Source organism: Plecotus auritus (genome assembly GCF_963455305.1).
Source record: "Plecotus auritus genome assembly, chromosome: 8".
NCBI classification, from domain to species: domain Eukaryota; kingdom Metazoa; phylum Chordata; class Mammalia; order Chiroptera; family Vespertilionidae; genus Plecotus; species Plecotus auritus.
The window spans coordinates 144315792-144343424 of NC_137782.1; the positions used below are offsets into that span (position 1 = coordinate 144315792).

The window sequence follows — 27633 nt, forward strand, 5'->3', positions numbered from 1 at the left end:
CATAATACCTCTAGGTCTATCCATGTTGTCACAATGGCAAGATTTCATTCTTTTTCATGACAGAGTAATATTCCACTGTTATAAATGTACCACATTTTCTTTATCCAGTTGTCTATTTTTTAAAAAATATATTTTATTGATTTTTTTACAGAGAGGAAGGGAGAGGGATAGAGAGTTAGAAACATCGATGAGAGAGAAACATCGATCAGCTGCCTCTTGCACACCCCCTACTGGGGATGTGCCCACAACCAGGGTACATGCCCTTGACCGGAATCGAACCTGGGACCCTTCAGTCCGCAGGCTGACGCTCTATCCACTGAGCCATACCGGTTAGGGCTCCAGTTGTCTATTGATAGGCACTGAGGTTGCTTCCATATCTTGGGTATTGTAAATAATGCTGCAGTAAACATAAGGGTGCATATATCTTTCGAATTAGAATTTTGGATTTTTTTTTTAATAAATATCCAGAAGTGGAATTGCTGGCTCATGTTAGCTCTATTTTCAATTTTTTGAGAAACCTCCACACTATTTTCCATAGTCGCTACACCCATTTACATTCCCACCAATAGTGCACGAGGGTTACCTTTTCTGAATATCCTCAACACTTATTTGTTGATTTATTGATGATATTCTGATAGGTGTGAGGTGATATCTCCTTGTGGTTTAATTTGCATTTCCCTGACAATTAGTGATGTTGAGCATCTTTTCATATATTTATTGGCCATCTGTATGTCCTCTTCAGAGAAATTTCTATTTAGGTCCTCTGCCCATTTTCAAATTTGAATAGTTTGGATTTTTTTTCTTTTCTTTTTTACTTATTTTATTTACTTATTTATATTTCTTTTGGTGTTAAGTTATATGAGTTCCTTATATATTTTGGATATTAACCCTTTATTAGATATATCATTGGTAAATATATTCTCCCATTCAGATTTTTTGTGCTGATAGTTTTTTGCTGTGCAAAAACTTTTAAGTGATCCATTTTCATTCTTTTGCATGTATCTGTCCAGTTTTCCCAATACCATTTATTGAAAAGACTATCTTTACCCCATTGTATATTCTTGCCTCCTTTGTTATATATATGCACATGAGTTTATTTCTGTGCTCTCTATTCTGTTCCATTTATCCAAATGCCTGACTTAATGTCAGTAAAAATATAGTCATTTTTATATAAATATGAAAAATAATTAAGTTTGCTTTTATAAATAATACTCCCGTAATTCTGATATGTTGCTTGCAGACAGGTGTGGACAGGTGGAATGTTGAGACTCCTGGTTGATAGTTACTGAAGTAGATACCTACCTTTTGCTTAATATTTTTGTTTTTTAAAATGTCTCATTCTAACAAAACTAAGTGTATCACAGTTTGTTATTATTCAAATGTGACATATGAATTAAAACTTCTTTGTGTAAGTCCATATGAAATTTGACATATTAAGTTTAATGTTAAAATGTATCTGGCCTCTACACCACATTGCCTTACCATTTTTTTCTCTTGTTTTCTACCCATTCATGAACACCTACTTTTAATAATTATTTACAACATTTCTCACGCAGTAATAGAATTTAGTTATGTATTAATCATTAAGCAACCTTAATCATTATTTGTGCAGCTAGAAGATTGTGCCAGCAAAGTGTGATTTTCTTGTAATCTGAGCTGGGAGGGGAACTCACAGAACATAGCAGGGTAATAAAAAGTGACATATTGGTGTCACATCGGAGATCATCTTTTTCCAAAATTACTTAGCCTTTTTATGCATAAAGACATACTTTTTTTTTTTTTTCAAACTTGACTGTGCAAGAAATGCCCCTTTTATTTTCTCTAAATGAAGTTGAGCCCACTTCAAGCCCCACCTGTCTGGTGGGTGGGAAGTTAAGTGTGCCATCCTGGTGTTTCACACCCTCTCGCAGAACGACCATGTCAAGGTCCTCATGCAGAGAGAGCATTAAGAGAAGTCTCCAGTCCACACCAGTTACCACGACTACTGTCCAAAGCACCACGGTCCTTTGTAATCAGGATACTTTGCAGCACTTTTGGGGACAGGAATCTGGCTGGGAACCCCTAAGGCTGGGATCCAGCTCTTCTGATTGTACCACAGGTGCTCCCTTCTCAGGCTTAACCATCCTACAGAGGTGCCCATGAGGAGAAAGGTGCAGGTCTCCATCTCTTAGGAAACCCACATCCTTTCGTCCCTTTGCAAAGTATTGAATAATCTTCTTGTCTCTTTGGCTTCTCTTTTACCTGCCAAAGGCCTATGTTTGTCTTTCCCCTCAACTCACAATGCAATGCTTTCTTTAAAATGAAACCTTCCAAGGAAAGTTGTCTCCAGGGGATCTGGCACCAAAACCCTCCTGAGGTGGGGGAACACAAAGACTTGTCCACCTTCCTTGAACCAGAAGTGGGTAACACCAGGAGAGCAAAACTCAAATGAGTATCACAATAGATTCTCCTGTATAATATTTGACACACAGAATACTTAACGTGATGATGGTGTTAAAGTAACAGGAAAGTTTTTTATTTCTTTACGTGAATTTTGAAAGTTTTAAAAATATCTTTGTCATTCCCTAATGTGTTGTCATATATATGTGGTATCAATATTATCATCAGAGTTAACCTTTCAATTGAACAATGTCAGCCCACCCTTTATCTCCTTTTCTCAATTCTGATCTTGCAGCAGGCTATAGGAGAGGGGCCCAAATTCTTTCTCTAAGCCATGGAGTGCAGCAGTGGACATTTCTTCCATAGATAGAATGGTGGTTTCTAACCTGTATCCCCAAGGAGGACAAGACGCAGGAGGGAAAGTGAGACCAAATGTGCCGTGTTCCAGGGTGCCCCAGCCCCATTTCAATCAAGCCGGTTGTGTCTTTTCACCTTCTTTACGAATTAAATGCCAGGTAAATTTCTTTTGAATGAAAGATTTCATTGTTTTAAAATGTTGGAAGTCATTAAAGGATCTATACAAGTATATACCTACAACATTTGAAATTATCCAGTATTTTGAGTTAAAGGTCTTCCTTTTTCAGTAGTGTAATTCTGTAGTATAGAAATAAAACTTCCCCTTAAAATACTTCGGTTGCTTAAAAATCATTTACATGTGAAAATCCCCAAATGATAGGCCAAATTTGGGGGATAGTATGACTATTGAGACTCTCAGTTGTTCTGGGTAAGGGATATCCACCGTGGAGAGTTGTTGATACAAATCTTGCTGCTTACTATACTGAAATTGTGGGTTCTCAGTCAGTTGCCATCGCTCATCTGTTCACTATACAGAACAAAGTAGTTCTCAGAATGCATTAAGGAGCGCTAACCCAAGTACTGAACCACGTTCTCACTTCATCAGAACTTAAAAAGTTAACTCTTTCTTGATACTATTTTTTGGGTTATATTAATCACCATATACGTTTATATCTAACTACTGGTTCTTTTTGAGTAATTAAAATTACTCAACTTTAATAACATTATTTTGAAGGTTTTATTTATTTTTGGAAGGTTTTAGAATTGAAATCAGATAACAGTACTTAAAAATACTTTTTAAATGGTTAACTTTATTATGTCTAGCCTAGCCAAATAACATGTAAGCTATAACATTCATTAGTTTCCATGAGACAAGTTTAAATTAAATATTCATATTAAATATTTTATAATGACATTTTTATTTTAGATACTAATTTTTGCTTGTGAAAAACATAGTTGAGTAAAGCTATTTCAGTGTCAGGTATTTTTAGTAATTTATACAGATTATACAATGTAGCTTTCAGACCAGAGTTCCTTTTCTTACTACTCTGCTACTATTACCCTACTACATAAGAATATATAGTGTCTATTATGCAGTCTATACATTATCATTTCTATTAGTATCGAATACTAAAATTAGAATATTCAAGTTTAGAGATGGTTTTTTCATTAGAAAAGTCCGTGCGGTCAATGCGAGAACTAGGACTTCCAACCTTGCTCAGCCAGGATTTCCTACAAAAAATAAACAAATAAAAATTAGCATGTAAAGTATATATAGACTAGCTAAAATGATCCTACAATGGGAGTTTATATGCAAAAGTAACTTAGTAAAAGTAATGTAAAATATAAATTTTTCAAAATTTTATAATTTTAGAAAATATAAGATATCAGAATACCATAGAGTTTAATATATAATTAAATATGGACAAATAACAAATTAAGCACAGTCAACTACTGAGATTTCATATTGAGGTTATTTCCCCCCTTTTAAAACATCCAAGGCTATTACTACCTAGCCGTTGAGCTATACACAAGAGTTAAAAGTGTTTTTTCTCATTACCCAGCACATGGTAGGTGATATACTAGTATATAAATACACACACGCACACACACACACACACACGGGAGGGAGTAAAGTGTAGGAAGATATGAGAATGGATAAAAGAAAAAATGTGATTTTCCATGAACATTGTTTATTATCCAAAAACCATCTCTTACCATATGTATTAGCAAACCATATGTATTAAAAGGCCAAGTTAAATGTTGTGAAATTAGTGATATCCATGTGTCTAATTTATGCATTGTGTACTTACCCAAGATGCTTCCTATATAATTAAGGCTTATTTTAATGTACTTGATAACTCAGATACTACTGTTAATAGGTAGAAAGTTTCTAGTAAATTCTTAATAATTAGTTGGGATGACAAAGTAAGTGGGACTGCAGGTTAATAATATGAGGCCACTTATCCCAGCTGTTGTAAAAACATTCCATGACTTTCCTCATATCCCCAAAATTCTTTCAGGTTGTGAAACTAGAGTTGTGTACAGCTGTGAATAGCATATTAACATCTCATATAACCTTGAATTTAAATTATTTTCTAGGCTCAAGTTGTCTGATTAGCTGAAAATTACTGCTAGGCAAGAGATTTCTAATGCTTCAAATTGCCATTGTGCTATGTAACATTTTCTGTGGTTCTTATTTGTGACAGTTTTACTGGGAAAGGTGACTTTTCTTCTTTTTCAGAAGCTAAGCCATGAACACAGTAGCACATTTTACTTTCTTCATCTCATTTAATTGAAATCTTGAAATTGCATATGTTTAAGAATAAAATTTAGTTATTATGAAAAGGAGCTGATAACTTCAATTTTACAAGTCAAATCTCCTTGAAACCTTCTAGAAAAGCCAGAAATAATAGAAGCTAACATTTATTGTGCACTGACTGCTCAGCAGTATGCTAAGTTCTTTACATATTCTATTTCCTTTAGTCCACCCATGGCATTAGGGTTGTTTAAAAAAAAAATAGTTGGATGGTTGTCATCTCCTGAAATGGAGAGGCTGTGAGAAGATCAGATTTGGGGGAAGAGTGGAAGTTCAGCTTTGGAATGGAAGTCTGAGCTGTCTATTAGACAGCTAAGTGAGTTGTTGAGTATGCAGTTGGATCCATGAGTCTGGCTGGAGAAGGTAAAATTTGAAATTTGTCTGCAAATAGAATTGAAAGCCATAAGATTGGATGGGATAGCCAAGAAAATGAATATAAGTAGAAAAGGGAAGCAGTCCAAGGACTGCACCTTAGGTACACCCAGTGTTAAGAGCTCAGGAAGAACCATCCAGTGAGGTAGGAGAAAAGCTGGGAGAGCAACGTGTCCTGAGAGTCAAATGAAGCCTCTGGGAACAGTGAAGCGTGAGGTGGGTCAATGCTGCTTGCAGGTCAAGTAAGGTGAGGACTGAGAATTGACCATTGCATTTAGCAACCCAGAGGTCACTGATGGCCTTGACCAGAGCAGTTTTGGTGGATTGAAAGCCTATTTGAATGGGCTCAAGAGAGAATGAAGAGAGGAAATGGAACCAGTAATTGGATAGAGGGCATAGAAGCTGCAATGGTCTAATCCAGTGGTTGGCAAACTCATTAGTCAACAGAGCGGCAAACCACGGCTCGCGAGCCGCAGTTTGCCGACCACTGGACTAATCCATCTGAGCTAATAACTCAATGTATTTAACTAGTTGAGAGCCTGCCTATCTACCTATATGCAGCTGGTCTTTGACATCATCAAAACTTCACCAGTCAGACCTATGACCAAGGCGGAATCTATGCCACTACTGGGGGCAGAATGGTCATGCTGTTAGGTGATTCAGCTCCACTGTGTGTGTTTGTGTGCATGTGCTCATGCCACTTGGTGCTATGGCTCCACACTAGCCACCCCTGGTGCTAGGAACCCCTTTGCCTGACCTGCCTACTCACTTAGGTATTCTGGTCACCAGCCCTAGAACCCCAGTCTCATGTGCTGCTCTTAATGGGTGTGGCGCAGGTCTAGAGAGGGCAGAACAGTTCTTCGAAGCAAAAAAGAACTAGTCACAAATTTTCACATAAATTTATATCTAATTAGTGAGGACTGGATATATACACAGTCAAACAGTACCAGTTAATTCAATTACATAAATATCTAAGTAGCACTGTATGCAAGGCATATTCTAGATATTTGGATACATACACAGATATCCAAAGTGAGGTTTCTTCCCTTGGTTACTTACAATCTACTAGAAGACTTCGGAGAATACTAAAAATAACTGATAATAAGGCAGGATGCAATGTGATCTTTATATAAAGGGAGAGAGGAGTTGGGGGGGCTAACTTCTGGTCAGGGACATCTCTGTGAAAAGGCATTTGAGCCAAGTTTTAAAGAAAACACTATGGAATTTTTCAAATCTTAGAATGGGAATTCTAATTCAAGCATGACAGGGAACCAGTAAACATAGGAAGACTACTGATAACATTAACTGATTTAAAAATGTAAAACTTTTAAATGGTCTTTATTTAGATTTTGTGCTTTGCTTAATTCAGTTCCTGTATATTGCTTGTTAAGTTTATGCATAGACATAGCCTATTTTTCTTTCTGTTTTGAACAAGATGCCTCTTAATCATCATGTTCTTAAACTGGTACGTAGGTAAACTATTGCTCTCTTATATTGTAAACAGATGCCTTACTGAACTTCCCTGGTAATGTAAGTTTTTCTTTTCTTTGGGGTTCCCAGGTAAACCGCTTTTTGTATTTTTCCTGAATTCATCCTGTCAGTCCGTTGGTATCACATCGACTGGAAAATTTCAAATTGCTCTTTATTTTAGGCCATCTAACCACATGTTGGCTATTTACATGCCTCCCAGAAAATTGCCACAGTAACTATGCAGAGAAAGAACATTAGCAGCATTCACCCAGCCCGGGGGCCAGCCCGCAGGGCCATAATACACCTCTGGCTCCAGCATGTTCTTTCTACGTATAGCTTTAGTGGACTCAATAAATATTGAATGCATGGTTGGATAGATGGGTGAATTACATTTGCTCGGAAGAGACTGAGGTCTAGTATTTCTACTGTAAATCTGAATCTGCTTTGTCTGCATATATCTTTCAGATATTTTTATTTAAGAAACATGATCCACTGACTGGCTTTAAAAGAACAAAAGTAAGAAAGCTCAACTAATAAAAATGAAAGAATAGCAATGGAAGTTGGAAAATTCTATTAACAGAAGTCATATTACTTGATAACCATGTTCTCTTTTTAATATATTTTAAATGTTATGTATATATTTTGAAAATTAAACCAATTTTTAGAAAGTCTATTTTATTCCTTTACCACTAGTACAGTAATAACATAAGAAGGACTTTCATTATAGATGCATTTCTTACATGTGTGATGAGGATTCTCCACAGTTGTGAAAACAATATTATAGGGCATGCTGAAGGACAGATCTTGCATATATTACTTTTAAGTCCTTCAGGCCATCTTTGCATGAAATAAATGAATAAAACACAGTGCTGATAAATGGAGGGAAAATGTATGCATTTAATAAATTAACTGTGCCGTGTTTTTCTGTTCCTATTTAGGCAGTCACCAACTATATTGGCCCCTCAGGGCGCCCACAGCATTTTAATTCTTTGGTGCAGATGGCACACATTTAGCTATCAAGTGCAGTAAGTGCCACTCATTTATGGCCTTGGCAGTCGGCAGAGGCCAGCTGCGGCCTTCTAAATGCACTTAGGCTTCTGCCTCCCAGAGGCCTTTCTTAGACAGCCCCTATCTAAAAGGACCCACCCTCAACCTGTTGTGTGCATCATGGGCATTATCACATTCTATAATTGCTATGTGTATGTATTCACTACGTGCCCACTCCACATTAGAATACAACTTCTAAGGCAGGGTTGGAGTCTTATTCACTATTTACCCCCTACATTTACCACTATGCCCAGTGATAGTGGGCACTCAATAAATATATACTGAATGAATGAATATTGTCACCTGCCTCCCTTCTTCTAGTCTATAGCTGCCAGACATGGAAGGAGGGAACATTTCTAGGGTCCTACACAGTCCACACCCAGAAAGGAACCCTGAGCACGACCTTTAACTCTGATCTCACCTTACATGAAACAAAACCCTTCTCTGTGTGTGTTTTTTTTTACATTCTTTGAAAGGTAAAGAAATAGTTGCTCTTATTATAAAAAATGATAATTTACTCATGACAATCCCCTATGAAATAACACAAGTATTGACTAGATTTATCCTCTTAAAGGAAGTTGGAGACCTATAGATCTGACCTAACAACATGAATATAAGAATGTGAACCAAGTTTATTCATAGGATCGGTTCATTTACTTTTGCCAGCCCCAAAATTTTACTGTATTTGTGCATGTCAGTTTACTCATTATATAAACAAGCATGAAAATGACTTCACCCGGAGTTCAGAGTGAGTATGACACCACCAGAGGAGGCCCAGTCCAGCCCGCAGACCCGGTCACGTGACATGCTGCCTGCTCAGTCAAGTTCAGTGCCCGGGTGGTTGTATATGCTCAGGACATATTGTGGTTATCAAATACAAATCCTTAGACACTTTTCCTATTATCCCAAAGATGTACAAGTACCTACTATTGTATTTGTTGTATTAATTCAGGATTTTTAAGCTTTTTAAAGAGAAGAATCCTTTCTTCCAACATAATCTTGCACAAAAGCTTAATGTTTATAGTGGAAGTGAATTGCTTCTCTGAAGCAAAGGAATGGTTGGGAGGTGGGGTGCAGAATCTCCCCCAGCTGTACCTCGAGCACCTCTGGGGAATCCCAAAGGCTCTGAAGAGCTCAATTGCCCTATTAGCCCATCACTGAGCAAGGCTATCGGGGAGTGGACTACGTGGGGAATCCATCACATGTGGAAGTGGAAATCAACATAAGACTGTCTTTTCTATAATTCAAGTCGGTTAGTGTCTCCTACAAAATGTAGTAAGCTCCTGAGGCGATATAAAAATTCCATCTAACTAATATTCTCCTCTGAAACAAAGAGGTGAAATTAAAGCACTAGAAAGCCACTATTAATAATTCATAGCAGTTCTATTTCCTGGGACTAAAGTGGGGCAGCATAGTCCTTTTGGACATCTCTGCAGCAGCAGTATTAATGTGGCGCAGAGCGAGAAGGCAGACAGTAGAAACAGTCAGCTAAGGAATAAAAGCTAACGTGGTGCATGCCAGAAAGTACTGAGTTGCCTGCCCATTTCAAGCTTTCAAGCTAGCATTAATAATGGAAGGATAGTACATAGTATCTTTGCTATTCTACATTCTTTAGCAAGTTTTCTTATTCAGTTACATGTGGGCAAATAATACCATATACTTCTTTATCAAGATAAGCATTTAATGGTATTTGGATATGATGTCTAAAACTTCTGTCAGATAATAGCCCACAATAAGTAAAGACTTCAGTGATTATCAAGGGAATCACAGGACACCCATCACTAACCTGAGACCAGATTCCTCATCTTTAAAATGGGGATAATACTTCACTGTGTTATTGAAAGGAATAAAGAGAATGTGTGTAAATCGCCTAAGACAATGTCTTACACACAGTAGGCCCTTAATAGCAGTTATTACAGTGTAACTGTTCTCTGCCTTTGCCTGTGTGGGTGGGCACCCTGTTTTGCAAACTCTGTGACCCTTAATCAAAGTCACACACTTGTAGTGCAATTCCACTAGGAATACCTCTGGGTCTTGGCAGAGCTACTTCTCAGCTGCAGTGGGAAATGGCATGTCATGATCCTGAGCTGAGAGAGTCTAGAAGAGCTACCTCCAGGCAGGAGTTATGCCCAGGATTCTGAGAACCAGCAACTGAGTCCAAGGGCCGGGGAGCAGAGAAGCAGGGAAGAAGGCATGACCGAAAGCTCTACCTTGTCTGCCACACACCAGTTTCCAGACCAGCAAGGTGACAGATACACTCTTCTTTACGCTTTATTTATGAAGTGGGAAGAAATTAGATGTTGGCACAGTGGTCACAAGATCATTCTGCTTGGATATGAATCCAGCTACCATTTCTTAACTGATCATCGTGGGCACGTTCCGTAAATTCAGAGCCTCATCTGTACAACAGAGATTATGTTGCCAACCTCACGGAGTTGTTATGAAGATTAAATGAGATCATCTGTGTAAAGTGTTTAACACTATCTAGAAAATTATAAACACTCAATAATTTTTAGCCCTTGTATCAGTCAGGGGGCAGGTAATGAAAGCCACCCTAGCTATTTTTGAATGGAATTTCACATAAGGAAGTAGGTTCTTACAAAATCACTGAAAGGGCTGGGAGAACAGATTTATATTGGGCCTGTTGGAGCAACTCTGTAGAGTTGGCTGCTAGAGTACCAAATGTTAAAGTGATTCTCACGCAAATATGATGTGGGTCAAAGATTTTAATTTAGTGCATTAACTAATGAGGGAACCTAGAGAATGTTATGTCTGGTTCAGATTGTAAGTATGTATATGTATGTATATACACACATGTGTATATATACTGTATATAAATACATACAATCAGGAATGCTAAACTCAACTTGCTAATAGATGTAGCACATCCATTAGAATCTAAAAGTTTCTGAGCATTCCACTTGACCAGTGGTCGGCAAACTCATTAGTCAACAGAGCCAAATATCAACAGTACAACGATTGAAATTTCTTTTGAGAGCCAAATTTTTTAAACTTCTTCTAACACCACTTCTTCAAAATAGACTCGCCCAGGCCGTGGTATTTTGTGGAAGAGCCACACTCAAGGGGCCAAAGAGCCGCATGTGGCTCCGCGAGCCGCAGTTTGCCGACCACTGCACTAGACAATACCCAGAACCTCCCTGAGCGATGCCCTGTAATCTCTATTTGTAAGCCTTAGACAATTGTTTCCTGATAGGCCCACTCGGGGAACTGCTGGGAATCAGGAGGCTGCCCTCCAGATCACTGCATTTTATGAACATGCTACCCTAACTGCAGTCCAGGCATCAGGGAGCCCCCACCAGACTCGTTGGCTCCACGTAATGCCTGCTAAATCCTCACGCCAACTAAACGGAGGACTCAAACACTTCTGCTTCTCTCCCCACCTCAGTTCCAAATTTCACAGGAGGACTTCTGATTGATGAAGCCTAAATCGTATTTGAAGGCTCTAGCTGCAAGGGAAATCAGGAAAACAGCTCCTCGCTCTCCCAAGTCTGCAGTAAAAGGAAGGTACCACAAAGAGCTTGGAACAGAGGTTGAGCAAGACAATACACCACCATATCTACCACTGTCATTATTCACTTAGCCAGAACTTCTTGAAATTCTACACTATGGTAAACGGAAGATTAAAAATGTTTTTTGCTGGCCTGTATCATAGCAACATTTTTATGGGCTCTGTCAGATCTTGAGTTCTTTTCAGCATGAGAACAGAGAGCCCAAGGAACACCACCATTGAAGGGTCAGGTAGCAAAGGAGAAGCAGACAGAGCACAGGTCCAGAGAATGATCAGGGAAGAGGGAGAGGACCACGAAGAGGGGCATTAGGAAAACTAAGGACACAGTATTTTAAGGAGAGAGCAGTCAACTCCAAATGCTGCTGAGACTCAAGTGAAATATGAACTAAAAAATGCTTTGCAGACCTTCGCAGGATCAGCTTCAGTGGAGTGATGGGGGTGGGGGTGCAAGCCATATTAGAATGGTTTTAGGAGTGAGGGGGAAGTGAACAAATGGAGAAGCATGAACAGATCAGTCTCTCTAGCCGTCTGACTCTGAAGGAGAGGAGAGACACGAGGCAGCTTTATACAGCTGTAAGGCTCTGTTCCTGGCAAGCCACGCCCACCTCGATTCTGGATCCAGTGCCTTCCAATAGTTACGGGCACCTTGTCTGAGAACAATATTTGAGCAAGATTGCTTTAAGGACACACAGTTTAAGATGTTTTTTATTCCAGATATGTTAATATCTGCTCCCACAGGAAGCCAAATGAAAAGGAGTTGGCCAGACTCCCCTGTATTTTCCGCCCTCGCTCTGACCTCTTCCACCTCCTTCCCAAATGCTCATAAGCAAATTGAGTTTTTGGGGTGATGCCATTAGCTGATAGACGGCTACCAGATAGTTTAGAGCCAAAGTGTGACCCACCCTGAGCAGAGGTCATTATTTTAGACTTTTTAAAAAGCCCTGTTCCTGGTTCTATTTTATCCCTCACCCTTGGGTGATTGTTTTTAGATCCTTTTTCACTTTTAAATGCACCTCCTGTTACAGTTTTACGTATCCTTACAAATCACTTTAAATCCTCTTGGCAACAAAGAGAGCTATAAACATAAAGCTGTGAGGTTATTTTTCTTCTTCTTGCTGATACTGTTTCTCTGATTTTATACACGAAATTATTGGGAAGAGGGATAAAGATGATTGGGAAGAGGGATAGAAATTTATTTATCGAGTTTTGCTTCACAACCGACTTTCCTAGACACTTTTTCCATTACAGTGAGGCATGCATCCCTCGGAGGTCATCAAAACATGTATCCTCAGGCCGCCATCCGGGCTACAGCTTTGAACTTGGGGACTAAGAGCTCTCAGCTGCAGCCCATGGGCAAGAGCTGTTCAGACTGGACCACTCAGCTGAGCAACACTAGGTGCTGAGGGAGGTCCCGGGCAGCGCTTTCCTGTGGCTGCTGGGGGAGGAGGGTGGCTCCCAGGCCGGGTCAGGCTAGTGGAAGAAGGGCAGACAGATTCATGCACAGGCTTTTCAGACATTCATAAAGCATCTCTCTCACAGCCACTTGGAAAATAATTTGTACAGAATCAAAAGAATAATTTGAAGGCAGAATGGAGAGGTAGCTAATGACACAAGAACCACTAGAAAAAAAGATTCACCAGGTGGAAAATCAGAAGAAAAATTTTTAATGTGCCAAAGACTGTTGAGCTGTGTTTTAAAGGGATCGTCTGTGAAGGAGCATACTGCACTACAAGTTGATAACCCTGAAGGTGAGGGCTGTCAGCATGCCTTTAAATATTTGACAATAATTCAAAATAGTGAAACTTTCCTTTCTGGGTATGTCTCATCATCAGGGAAATGGCTTATCTTTTCAACCTCCCAGGGTTTTTAAAAAATTATTCTTTTTAGCGTCTCATTTTCCCGTAGAGAGGGTATTTTATCTTTAAATTCAGGTATGTTCCTCAGTTCATAGGGAGGCTCACGATAGGAGGTAAGAATGCCATTGTAATGTATCAGCTCATAAGTGGTCACCTGCAATTGGTATTTGAATATTATACTCTGAATTTTTTTAGCGTTAATGTGTTATATTAATTTCAGTCTGTAATACAAATAGAGATTCAGAAAATAGCCATTTCTTAACAAAATGGTTTTCTTTTTGTACTCATAAAAACCCATGCCAGTTTATTTCCTTATTTTCTAAAAGTAGACAATAAAATAGAAGATGAAGAAAAAAATATCTTTCTAATATTAATGATTTTTTTTGCAGGTTGTTAAAAAAAAAGTCATTGCTAAATCCCAATAAATGTGTTTCTGCCTATACTTTTAAAACAAAAATTGAGTGTACTGTTGTCACCCTCATAAAAATTTGAATAGTGTGTGCTTATTGACTGAATTAAAACTGTTGTTTTTCATAAAGAAATCTATTAACAGCTTGATGAATCGCAGACAAATAAAAAGGCATCATCCATATATTCAAATCGCTGTCTAGTGGGAGGTAACAAGGTGAAAGGGAAGGATTAAAGGCTGAAAGAAGAGAAAAAGATTTTATGGAAGAGGTTAAGAAAAACTCTTCATAATTATAATATTGCATTCTAAGATATGCTCAATCTCTCTGACACCGCTAATAAAATGATCAAAGAATGTCTAATCACCAGAATCAAAATGCAGTTTAATTAATCATATTATGTCTCCCTCTTTTGAATTGAAAGCTACTTCAACAGTAGATAGATGGCTGCCATGTTTAGTTTTCCAAATGACTTTCTGATGAGGCAGCTCAAACAAACCAGAGTGACTGATAAGCTTGCATTTGAATAGAATTGAAAGTCTGAGGTCTCAGAAGTTACAACGAAGAAGTGAAAGCCAGAAAATGGGTCCTACCACAGAAGAAACTTCACTCCTACTCTGAAGGATATATGCACCCCTATGTTCACTGCAGCATTATTTACAATAGACAAGATATAGAAGCAACCTAATTGCCCATTGATAGACATTTGGATAAAGATGATGTGGTACATTTATACAGTGGAAAATTACTCTGCCATGAAAAAGAATGAACTCTTGCCATTTGCAAATACTTGGATGGACCTAGATGGTATTATGCTAAGTGAAATAAGTCAGACAAGAAAAAAAAATACCAGATGGTTTAACTTACATGTGGGATCTAAAAAAACAAAACAAATCAACAGACAAAACAGAACCAGACTCAGATGCAGAGAACAAATGAATGATTGCCAAATGGGAAGGGGTTGGGGAGATGGGTGAAAAAGGTGAAGGGATTGAGAAATACAGATTGCCAGTTCTAAAAATAGTCATGGGAGCCCTGGCTGTGTAGCTCAGTTGGTTAGAGCCGTGGTCAGCAAACTGTGGCTCGCGAGCCACATGCGGCTCTTTGGCCCCTTGAGTGTGGCTCTTCCACAAAATACCACGGCCTGGGCGAGTCTATTTTGAAGAAGTGGCATTAGAAGAAGTTTAAGTTTAAAAAATTTGGCTCTCAAAAGAAATTTCAATTGTTGTACTGTTGATATTTGGCTCTGTTGACTAATGAGTTTGCCGACCACTGGGTTAGAGCATTGTCCCCATATACCAAGGTTGCAGGTTCGATCCCTGGTCAGGGCACATACAAGAAGCAACCAATGAATGCATGTTTCTCTCTCTGTCTCCCTTCTTCCCTCCCACTAAAAAATAAATAAATAAATTTTTAAATAGTCACAAGGGAATATAGCCATTTATATTGTAATAATTATGTATGGTTTCAGATGGATACCAGGCTTATCAGGATGATCACTATGTAAATTACATAAATGTTTAATCACCATCTTGTACACCTGAAACTAATATAATGTATGTCAACTATAATTGAAAAATTTTAAAGATTATATATATTTTTTAAAAAGATAGTCACCAGTCTAGTTTTCTTATCCACCAAATGCTTGCTTCCAGTGGTCTCACTGGAGTGACTAGCTCAGTGTAGTTGGTTAGTCACTTGATTTGGTCTGTTAATAAGAAAGTATTTATTCAGTGCTTTTTCTTAAACATTCATAGGGTTATATGGTGGGAAACTAAGACTAAATCAAGCATAATTGTGCAACAGCTCAGAATTAGTTTCTTGAAAGATGACCACAAACAGGGTGACCTGCTTACGATGGAGGAAAATAAAGGCTGGAGCTAGTACAGGACACAAAGGAGGATTGGGATAGGGGTTGAGAATTGTCTGAAAATGTTAATACTGATTTTAAGTTCCTCGTCATCCCTAATGGTAGAATTTGCTGGTAACTTATTGTTTTATTTATAGCCCCTCATCCCCTCCCCCAACAAACATGGGAGTTGTATTCTGTGATTTGGAAAACTTGGATATTCTTCTGTTCTTTCATAAGAGACTTTGATTTACCAATTAAGTCAAACTTCTGAGGCAAGAATACTCAAATTAACATAAAATTTATTTCCAAGAGAACTGGGGTCTCCTATGTAATGAATTGTGAGTAAAACAAATAGCAATAGTCACTTTAGCTCCTGTGTGGGACACAGGATGAAAATAAATAGTAGTTAAGCTTGCAAATTATGTTGCTTGCTTCATTCATTCTAAAGAAGACAATAATTAGATGATGGGGTATAATTATTATTTTGAAAACTCTTTCTTATTCAAACAAATTTCATTGAATTTGTGTAATGGGGAAAAAAGTGGAACGTGGCAAAACATTTTTAATAAACATCTAAGCCGAAACCGGTTTGGCTCAGTGGATAGAGCATCAGCCTGCGGACTGAAAGGTCCCAGGTTCGATTCCGGTCAAGGGCACGTACCTTGGTTGCGGGCACATCCCCAGTGGGGGGTGTGCAGGAGGCAGCTGATTGATGTTTCTCTCTCATTGATGTTTCTAACTCTCTATCCCTCTCCCTTCCTCTCTGTAAAAAATCAATAAAATACATTTTTTAAAAAAATTTAAAAAAATAAAATAAACATCTAAGTTCTGTATTACCTCAATCTACATTTAATGCCTTAGAAAATGACTCCACAATCAAGATCTTCCTGGTTCTCTCAATAGGTGTTACAACACTCTCATTTACAAGAATATGGTTTTGACTTCGGCTTTTTAATTTTGCTTCATGATACCAGAGCATAGAATTAACTTCCACATCACAAAATATTGAGCACAAGGGTTTCCCCAAACTCCAGCTCTGGTGATGTCTGTCACATGATGCCTCTGCTACCCTAATTCCAAGAAGATGGCAAGTCTTAATCAACTGAAGTTTGGCCCCTGACATCAGCCTGTCCTTATCTTTCCATCTTTAGGCTAATAACTGGCAGCTCTCAGCCTATTGACTGAGACATCGGTATCCACGTAGCATATGACAGTGCCCAGTACACGTGCACTGTAGTAGCTCCATTGACTTACTTTGTACACGGTACTTAATATGATAAACTGAATTAAATAAATTATCTAAATATGATCCAGAAATCCCATTTCTGGGTATTTCTATAAAAGGATTGAAATCATGATCTCCAAGAGATATCTGCACTTTCCTGTTCATTGCAGCACTACTCGCAGTGGAAACAACCAAAATGCCTATTGATAGATGAATGGACAAAGAAAATGTGACATACAAGGACTGGTGGTTGTCAGAAACTGGGGGAAGGAGAAAATGAGGAGTTATTAATCAACAGGCATAAAGCTTCAGTAAAACAAGATGAATACTTCCTAGAAATCTGTTGTACAATGTAGTACCTATACAGTGGTTCCCCCCCCCCCCCACTTTATCCATTGTTTTACTTTCCTTAGTTTCAGTTACCTGGGATTTCAGTTACCTTGGGTCAATTGCGGCCCAAAAATATTAAATAATTCCAGAAATAAACCCTGTTCTGAGTAGCGTGATGAAATCTCTCTCCATCCTGCCCAGGCCATTAATGATCCTCTGTCCAGCATATGTGCTCTATGCTCCCTGCCAGTTAGTCACTTAGTAGTCACCTCAGTTATCAAATCGACTATAACTGTCTCACAGTGCTTGTGTTCATGGAACCCTTATCTTAATAATGGCCACAAAGCATAAGAATAGTGATGCTGGCAATTCGAATATGCCAAAGAGAAGCCGTAAGTGAAAAGGTTAAAGTTCTTGACTTAATAAGGAAAGAAAAAACATCTTATGTGGAGGTTGCTAAGATCTATGGTAAGAACAAATCTATCCATGAAATGTCCAATAATTAAAAATTGGTTAAATAAGTTACCATATTTCCATATGAAGGAATAATAGATAACCATTAAAATTATGAAGATTAACTTTTACTAATATGCACAGTGTTTCTAATATGGTATTACGTTTTTAAAAAGCAAGTTACAAAACAAGATGTGTAGTATGACCCCACTTTTGTAAGAAGATATATATGTATATATATACAGGAAAATATTTGAAAGATGTACATCAAAATGATAATAATGGTTATCTCCTGAAATGTGGGTAGTTTTTCTTTCCCTTTTTCTTTGCTATTTTCAAATGCCTCCAATAAATATGTATCAATTTTAAATTAGTAAAAGATTATGAAATTGAGGAAATGCCTTTGGAAATAAAAACAAATTTTCTTCTTTTTTGTCCTGTTTGAAATAATGATCTGAACAGAGAGAAATATAAAATGTGGCTTTTGTGATCAAAGTCATTAGAATGAATGCCGAAATTTTATTAACAAATCTCTTGCTGGGAGGTAATGATATCCAGGGGCAAATACGATCTTCTATTTTACCAATGGCATCAAATCTTTTCAGTGGGTTTAGTAACTCCAGCATGGTAATGCAGAGCGATCCCCCCTGTGCCTCCGCCCCCGCCATGTATAAGTTACTTTATAATATTGAAAACTATTCGACTAACATATTTACCATGTACAATTCACAAAAGAGAATAGTAGCTAAAATACCTGAACTAACATTTAAGACACCAGACATTTTGAGTGGAAGACTCTTATGGATTAAAATAGGTTACTGGGCAGGATGGGAAGAGATCAACCAAAGAACTTGTATACATACGTACATGCATAACCCAAGGACACAGTCAATAGGGTGGTGAAGGCCTGGGGGAGGGGTGGGCTAGAAGGGGTCAATGGGGGAGAAAAGGGGAACATATGTAATACTTTCAATAATAAAGTTTAAAGAAATAATAATAAAATAACAAATGTCACAAAAAATAAAAAATAAATGAATGAAGCAGAAAAAGTAAATAGGTTATTGGGGCTATGGCTGGATGGTGAGGCATCGTGTACAGCTTGCTAAGGATTTAGACTTTTCCTGTAAAGACACAGATCAAGTTGTATTTCAGAATGAAAATTCAAGGTGCCCATGGAGGACAGATTAGAGGGAGTAAAAATTAAAAACAGAGTACATTTATAATTGGGACATTTATAATAGTAATGTCTTTAAAGGAATTTTTCCTAACAAAGAAGGGTGACTATGGAAGCTACTTAAGTTTTAGCTTCGATTTTTTTCTCCCGAAAAAGGATATATAAATATAAAACCCATAACAACTATGTAAACTACTATAATATATACAGTATAGGTTAGGGATATGCTTTTGCATTTTATGATTTGACTAAATATTAACTAATAAAAATATATTAAATCAGAACTTATTTTGTCCTTAACAAATCGGCAAATCTAAGCAGAGCTTGGATATTCGTTATACAACAATACGAGCTGACATTCCAAATTCACCTAAATGGAATTCACTTAATATGTTAGATTCTGTAAATCTGCTTAATCATTTCTTAGAGCTTCTATAAATCTGCTTAATCATTTCCCTAGAAAGGGGACTGCTCAACCCAAGGCTGACCTGCACTCTTGAGAGCTGTCAGTCTCTCCCTGTGGGAGCCCCAGGAAGCATCGCTCTGGGGTGCAAAAAGAAAGCCCTAGAAGGCTTCCCCATTCCTGTCATATTCCAAGGTTTTAGGGAAAATGTTAAAAAATGGTTTTCTTTCCTGACCTAATACCAGAAGCTAGAAATAGTCAAGCAGTACTAGCATCCTTTCAAAATTAAAAACTGTTGAAAACATATTTGTGAGATTTCCACCTCTGTCAAATAGTCCCACAGAGCTAGTCCTGGATTCGTGTTTGGGAGTGACATAGGGAGATACACGGCAGATAATGAGATAATGGTACCAAAAGGTCTGCTTTGATTTTGTTCACATTGTTCTGGCTCTCTAACTCATACAATCTAAGGGCTTATATAAAATTTAACATGAATAGGCACAGAACAGCCCCAGGATGGTCATTCAGTACAGCTAGATCATTTTAACTCAGGGTCAGAATGAACTTTATGGGAGCATTTACTAAGACCAAGGTTATTTAGGGGAGAAGGTTTTTTTCTCCTTTCATCTCTTACCTTGCACAGAACTTTAAGGTAATGTTAGGAAGCCTGAAACACAGTCTAGAGGATTCAGGACCATCTCAGTTTAGGTTGCCATGACATCCTATATCATAAAGAGCTAATATGCTAATTAGACTGGACGGCGGAACGACCTTCCCAATGACTAGTGGGCGCGAGGCGGGGCCGTGGGGCTGTGAGGGCCTACTCTTGCGTGATTTTCGTGCATCAGGCCTCTAGTTTTCTATAAGTAAGTCCTGTGTTTTCTCTTGCAAGCGAGAACGACATTGAGAATGTAAAAATGATCCACACAAGGATAAGTTATTACCCAAATTTAATTGACAGGATGTTTTTCCTTTTCCTGTTCTGGGACAAGAAAGCTAAATGCTAAAACAAAGTGGTTGAAAAAATTGGAAGTCAAGACACTGTGACTTTATTGTCTGTGTCTCTGATTGAAAGTGAATGTGGAGACTGGATTTAGTTAAAGGATATGGAGAGCACCACTGGTGGTCTATAATGTGGCAGCACAGAAGAGTTTGAATCCTTATGGCTTCTTCCCCCACCCAAGCTGCCTTTTACATAAAAACTTAGTTGGAAAAATTTGACATTCTAAATTTAAGCAATTTTCAACAACAAAAAATAATGTTTAACTTCTCCAGATTTTTCTTTTCGTTTCAGAAAGACAATAATTTTATAGTTTCAATATAATGCTGGCCTTTGTAGCACTCAAGAGACAGAGCCAGACACCGGTGCATGCTGCTGACTCCTGTTTTTATTCCAGAAACAACCTTCGTAACTGTTGGCAGCGCAAGGCTTGCCTCCCTCCCGCTTTGGCTGGGGATGGCGGAGGAGGCAGGAAGGCTGTAGGGATATCTGCTCGGAAGTTTTCAGGCATAAAGGTTTAGAACTGTTAGCTAATGACTTCAATGAGATTTTAAGTTCGAAATCAGTAACTACAAAAACCCATAGATTCTGTGCCTCCTGAGGGCTGTATACCTTCCTTTGGATTGTTTTATTTTTGGCATAAAGAAAGAACACTATTAAATAATGCATAAGTAATTGTATTATGTCTTCCAAGGGTACATTTAAAACACTGTTTAAATTACAGACAGGAACATAAGATTTAGTAGTTCTCTCTGTTGCATGCCAAACAGAGATGTTCATAGTTCATAATTTATTCAAAATCTGTTTGGACAGGCTCTAGTTGTATTAGATTTGAATAGTCAGTTTGTCATTTTGTTGCTATAACAGCAGCACAAAGATAAAAATAGCCCAGTTTTGTTACAGAGACGTCTACCTACCACAGCTCTTACCTTGATCCTTTCTAGGCTTCCTGCTTCCCTACCCTCAATTCTTTGCTCTTTTCAGATGAGAACAAGCTGACCCTGGCTAAGCATCTCCCTGTGAAAAGGCTCATGACAAACGCAGTCTTTATAAAAGACTCCACAGCTGAAATGTGAACCCAGAGATTTTAGGGTCCCCACAGGCGCTTGTGTTCTAGTGTTGAAAATCTGTTGTGAAAAATCATTAAACCTATTTTCTCTGTGTCACTCATTCATTCTACACCAACAAATGTTCATGGAGCACTTGTTAATTTGCAAAGCAATTTTAGTGATTCAAGAATGTGGAAAGTATAGTCTCTGTCTTAGAGGAATTTTCAATCTTGAAGAAAACAAAAGAACCCTGTAATGTGCATTTAACAACAAAGTCAGCCTGGATCATCTATTTACTCTTTCTTTGCACAGGTGAGGGAGTTAGCAACACAGAGAGGTGGAATGACCTGTCCTAACCACAATGCTGGCGTAGAGATCACTGGGAGAATGGAAAGACCCCTGGCTGTGAAACAAGCCACTTACTTCACCACTCTGATCCTGGACAAATTACTTAACCCACTGAGCTAAGCCAGACTTCAACGGGCTAGTCTGGGTTAAAAGGCTTATGAGAATGAGAACAGATGGCCTTCAGCCGGAAGTATAAGGCACACTTACAACATATGAATAAAAGTGAACTGATAGAGCTTCTCCATGCCTCCCTAGTTCCTCACAGACCCTTGGCCAAAGTTCAGTGGCCAGTGCAACCCTCAGGGAGTGATAAACCTGCTGGGTCAATGACCCCAGAGCCACAGGCCCACAGCCTTCCCTACACAAAGTTAGGCACGATGGTGTTCCATTTCTTACTGCCTCTTTAGACAACACGTGGAACAGCCGCGCCCTGCTATACCTGCTCACCTTCAGCTTCCTCACCTGTGATATTTAATGATATACAGACTCTGGTGGTTTAATCCAAGCCTTGGGCAAGACGGCCTGTGGAGCGTGCCTGGCTCAGTGCCTGATGCAGAGCAGGAGCTTCACAGGTGGCTTTCTTAGCTGAGGAACTGAAAGGAGGATTCAAGTTTCCCGGCTCTCCAGCCTAATGCTCTTTTCCACACACAAATGATGGCGACTGCCATTATGTAGGTATTCACTTTGTGCCAGTGGGATGACACATCAAAGGGTGATATGAAACTATGATTACTTGAAGAAAGCAGTCTGTGTCTAGAAAGCCTAGGCAGTAAAATCTTGGGCATCTCTCATGGCAGTATTTTTTCTGATATGTCTCCTCAGGAAAAGGAAACAAAGGAAAAAAATAAACAAATGGGACTACATCAAACTAAAAAGTGTTTGCACAGCAAAGGAAACCAACAAAATTAAAAGACAGCCCACTGAATGGGAGAGCATATTCATCAAAGATACATCTGATAAGGGGTTAATATCCAGAATTTATAAAGAACTTACAACACTCACACCAAAAAAAACAATTCAATTAAAAAATAGGCAAAGGATCTGAAAAGACAAACATATGACCAACAGACATATGGAAAGATGCTCAACATCACTAACCATCAGAGAAATGCAAATCAAAACCACAATGACTTACTACCTCACACCAGTCAGAATAGATATTATCAAAAAGTCTGTTGACTAGGGAACCCTTGTGAACTGTTGATGGGACTGCTAATTGGCACAGCCCCTATGAAAACAGTATGGAGATTCTTTAAAATATAAAAAAAAAAACTAAAAATATATCTACCATACAACCCAGCAATTCCACTTCGGAGTATTTATCCAAAAACAAACAAACAACAACAAAAAACAACAACACATGAATTTTTAAAAATGTGTACCCCCATGTTTATTGCAGCATTATTTACAATAGTCAGGATAGGAAAGCAACTTTGATGCCCATCAATAGATAAATGAATAAAGGAAAATGTGATATATACATGCAATGGAATACTACACAGCAATAAAAAAAGAATAAAATCTTGCCTTTTGCAACAGCATGTATAGACCTAAGTGAAATAAGCCAGACAGAGAAAAACATGTGGAATTTAAAAAACAAAAACAAAAACAGATGAATAAAAACAGGGATCAAAGGGATGGTTATCAGAAAGAAGGGGGTGGGTGGATGGGTGAAAAAGATAAAGGAGAATATCTACCTATATATATAAAAGCCTAAGTGATCGAACAACAGGTTGACAGGTTGCTATAACGTGCACTGGCCACCAGGGGACAGATGCTCAATGCACAGGATCGTGTTCCCTCCTGTCTGTATCGGGCCTGTGGGGATGGGGCTGAAACCGGCTTTCCAACATCCCTCGAGGGGTCTCTAGATTGCAAGAGGGTGCAGGCCAGACTGAGGGACCCCATTGGTGCATGAATCCGTGCCCCAGGACTCTAGTAGTCAATAATGTTGTGATAAGTTTACAAGGTGACAGATGATTATTGGAATTAGTGAGATAATCACATTACAAGGTATAAAAATGTCAAATCACTACATTGTACACCTGAAACTAACATAAGTAATATAACATTGTCTAGTAACTATACTTAAGTAAAAAAAATTTTTTTAAGGGAAGTTCTCCTATTTTTCTGGTCTGTGTTTGCTTTTAAGGATGCCTTGAATCCTTTATGGAATGAATGGAATTATGTGTAAGGAGATGGATAGACCAAGTTCCTTAATCATAGCACCTAAATGAAAATTTTCATGTACTAAAACTGGAGAAAATACAAAGAGGAAACCACACTTATTCAACCCTGGCCTTAAGACTTTATAGTCCACAATCTCATTTCAATTACTGAAGCCTGCAGGATGATCAACATCAAAGTATTACAAGTATTTGCTATAGTTCATATGCAAACTTTTGAAAATGAAAGCGGATCTCAGTTGAAAAGTTCAGGTACGGAGGAAGAAACATTTTAAAGGAATTAAATGTTGTGGCTCAGGCTCAAAGGAACTAGGGTGGGCAGGAAATAAATGCTTTCCATATTGTGTCTTAGGCAGTGTCAGGGACTCGAGTTTTCTGTATGTGTGTTTTTTGAACACTCCTTGAAATCAGTAAGTGTAATATGAGCATTACTTGAACTTTATTTGAATTTCAATAGCTACCAACAGATGTGCTTAGGATGACTAGGGCCCCGATTCCAAAACAGCACAGTACTTTAAATCTATTTTAGACTCTGAAATGAGAGCCGATTCCAGGAAGACAGCTCCGAACCTTTTCCCCAGCTGCGGAAATAACTCCTCTTGCTGCCCCTCTGACTTACAAAGGAAGCTGCAAAAGGTGTTCCTTTGCCAATAATCATTTTACCATATAGCCCACAAATGGAAAAATAAACTGTTGGCTACTCTTCAGAAAACGTATTCTCACATACCCCAGAACCAGGTAGATAAAGAAAACCATAGTTATTTTAACTCCTTTCTCATTCTCCAAAGTGATTTTTCATATTTTTATTACTTCAGCAAGCTTATAAAACAGGGTTTATCTATTAACAATTAAGTCACTATTAAATTTCTACAAAATAAGTAATTCATTCAAGGCTCTGAGAATGTTCCCCTCCCCGCTTTACCCCTGCTAATTTCTTGGGCCTTTGCTCCATTGGTTAATTCCCACTTGCCTAAACGAATTCATTCTCCCACCCTTTGGTTTCTACCCTTCACTTTAGGATGTACAAACCCCTCTCAATGGAAAGTGAAACATCTAACCTGAATTCACCTCTGCTATTATCTTATTTCTTCCCTTCACACCCAAGCTTCCCGAGTTGACAAATCTCTATTAAGTCAAATGGAAACTCTGACTTTGCTTTTAGACATAAAAACAATTACTTCATTAGGTGTCTCTCTGTGCCAGGCACTCTTATAGGCCTTTTTTTTCTTGATCAAAAAATGCATGAATAATTCATGTTCATTAAAAAAAATTAAATAATACAGAAACAGATCAAGACAGCATCAATGCATCCCCTGCCCAAACACCCTATCTTCTTTGTCACAACCATAAGATAAGAATTATTGACCCTATTTTACAGATGAGAAAATTGAGCCTGAAAAAGGCTCAGAGTGTACCCCCCAGTTTTTAAGAGTGAGAGCTTTTCGGTCTGACTGCCTGGGTTCATATCTTGACCTTGCCACTTACTTTATGTGTCCATGAGCAAAATTACTTATTATTTCTGCACCCCAGTTTTCATATCTGTAAAACGGAGCTAATGATAGTACCTCGTTCAAAGGGTGTAGTGGGGATGTAATGTGCCAAACATAAAAATATTGCTGTTTCTAAAGAAAAAAAAAAGATTTTTAAATGACAGCTGAGAAGATATACTAGGAATCAGGGCAAAATGCTGTTCACCATTCTGCCACTACTGTAGAGGAAAAAAACTGTTTTTAAAGCAGCTGGAAAATATTGCTCAAAAATATGCTCTTATTGCAATGATAACACCATCGATGCACTTAGTTTTTAAAGGTAACACTTTTTTTAAAGATTCAATATTATTTCAATGTTTCATGATTAAATTTTATTCATTTGATACGGTATCAATTTCATTATTTTTATTGTTATCTCAGTGTGCTAGAATGAGTATGTATGTTTAACATTTAGATATAAACACATTTATAATATGTCTACTATATTTCAAAGTTTTTGTAATGGCTCTGTGTAACCCTAGGTCAGTGGTCGGCAAACTGTGGCTCGCAAGCCACATGCGGCTCGCGAGCCGCGGTTTGCCGCTCTGTTGACTAATGAGTTTGCCGACCACTGCCCTAGGTGATTTGAGTCATTCCTGCCATCTGACTCTACCACTCTGGGGCTAGTCTACCCTGCCAGCACGCTACATAGACAGGTAGCCTCTTATAGTTTCAGTAGGCACCATAATTTATATTTGCTCTCTATGAGTGAAGTATTAGAAAATGATTAAATAATGGGCATTAATTTTCTTGGTAAGTCATTACCCACACCCCAGTAACTCAAATATTTTCTTCCCACTTCTTATACGCTGCTTCTGAGAGGCAATAGATGTTGATGGCTGCTGTACAGCTACTTGGTTAATTCCTCAAAGCCTCTTACTTACCATTCTCTTTCCAAGCACAGTTTAATGGACTTTCTATGGGAAACAGGAAACTAACAACATGTTCATCTCCTTCTCTTGCCTGCCAACATTCTTTCCAATCTTAAGAAAGTAACATTGCATTGAGGCCCTCGGCTTTCTAAAGAGGTGGCTGGCCCAAGGAACAATAGTTCTATAAGCTAAATCACTAAACAAACACACTTGTTTAAAAAATTTAAGTCAAGAGTAGGAGATCCCTTTCAAAACAAGTAAGAACTGAACAATAACACTTGAGGAGTGAAAGGACAATAAGATTAAACAATTCACAGGCTCTCTTCATTCATCTTATATTAAGTTTATCTTTTAAAACATCATGCTTTTTCTGTTTCCCAGAGAACTTAGTAAACACTTCATTATTATATGATTATACTCTTCCCAAGAAGAGCACATTTTTCTTTTCCTTTTTCTTTCTCTTTCTTTTCCTCTCCCTTCTCCTTTCTCTCTTCCTATCAGTTTCTGCCTCTGATTGGCTAGATATTTCAGAGATTGTATATTAGCTCTCTTTATTCTCCCTTAAAAAATTTTTTTATAGCAAGCCCCAGGTATTTTGTTCTTTTCAGTAGTTTCTAGTACAGAAAATACTCTAGGACGGAAACAGAATGGCAGACCCCAAAAGAAAATAACATGTCACAGTCATATTATCACTATTCACGTTCCAATAAAAAAAAAAATACATGTTCTTTATTTTTGATCAGTTCATATATGTGTAACTTTCTTCTAAGCACCTTGAGGAAGAAAAAGTAGTATAATACAGGATCTGGGACATTAAGTAACATGAAATTCTAAAGGCATCTGCCTTCTTACTAACTGATTTAGCCAAAGATGGCATTGCTATATAATTAACCTTGGTCCTAGAGTACAGACCCAGCTTTGAATCTCCTGTCATCAGTTTACATTACCTAATGCCCTGCACTGTTGCTACTCCCACATCATTCCCCCTCGTTTCTCCAGGATTTTACTCCTGGCTCATTCTCACTTCTCTCTAGTCTTATCTTTCAATATGCATAGAGGTGATCCTACCTTCCCCGACCTTCTGGTTCATTGACCTCTTCCCTTGTAATGACCTCATTCTCTTCTTGCCTCCCTAGACCCCACCTGGGATGAATGAGTAGGATGCTGGCCAATGCCCGGCAACCTACTCTCAGACCACTATCGTTCATCCTTCCAACTCACTCTGGTACGTGACCCCAGTGACCCTTCAATTTCCTGGGTCTTCCAATCCATTGATTGGGCCACCTTTTCACTGCCCCTCATTCTATATGTCCTCTATTCCTCCAGCTTAAATTCTAAGATCAATTATTGTAATCATTCTCTTGCCCTTCTCATTTCAGCTCTAAATCCAACTGCTTACTCATTCTGCACCTGTAAACTGAATGGGGCTGGGGAAAAAATTCACAGACATGCTTAGGTGCCTCACTTCAACTTCAAGA

At 38.3% G+C, this 27633-nt stretch overlaps 1 protein-coding gene across 2 annotated transcripts in view; it reads right to left on the reverse strand.

The window, feature by feature from the left end:
• Window positions 1–845: 845 nt before the first annotated feature.
• ACYP2 (acylphosphatase 2) overlaps window positions 846–27633 on the reverse strand; it is a 179214-nt gene continuing 152426 nt past the window's right edge. For both annotated transcript variants that reach the window (XM_080683725.1, XM_080683724.1), the window contains one exon: window positions 846–3966. In XM_080683725.1, coding sequence (XP_080539851.1) covers window positions 3852–3966 — 115 coding nt within the window. In that variant the 3' untranslated portion in view covers window positions 846–3851. The remainder of the gene's footprint in view (window positions 3967–27633) is intronic.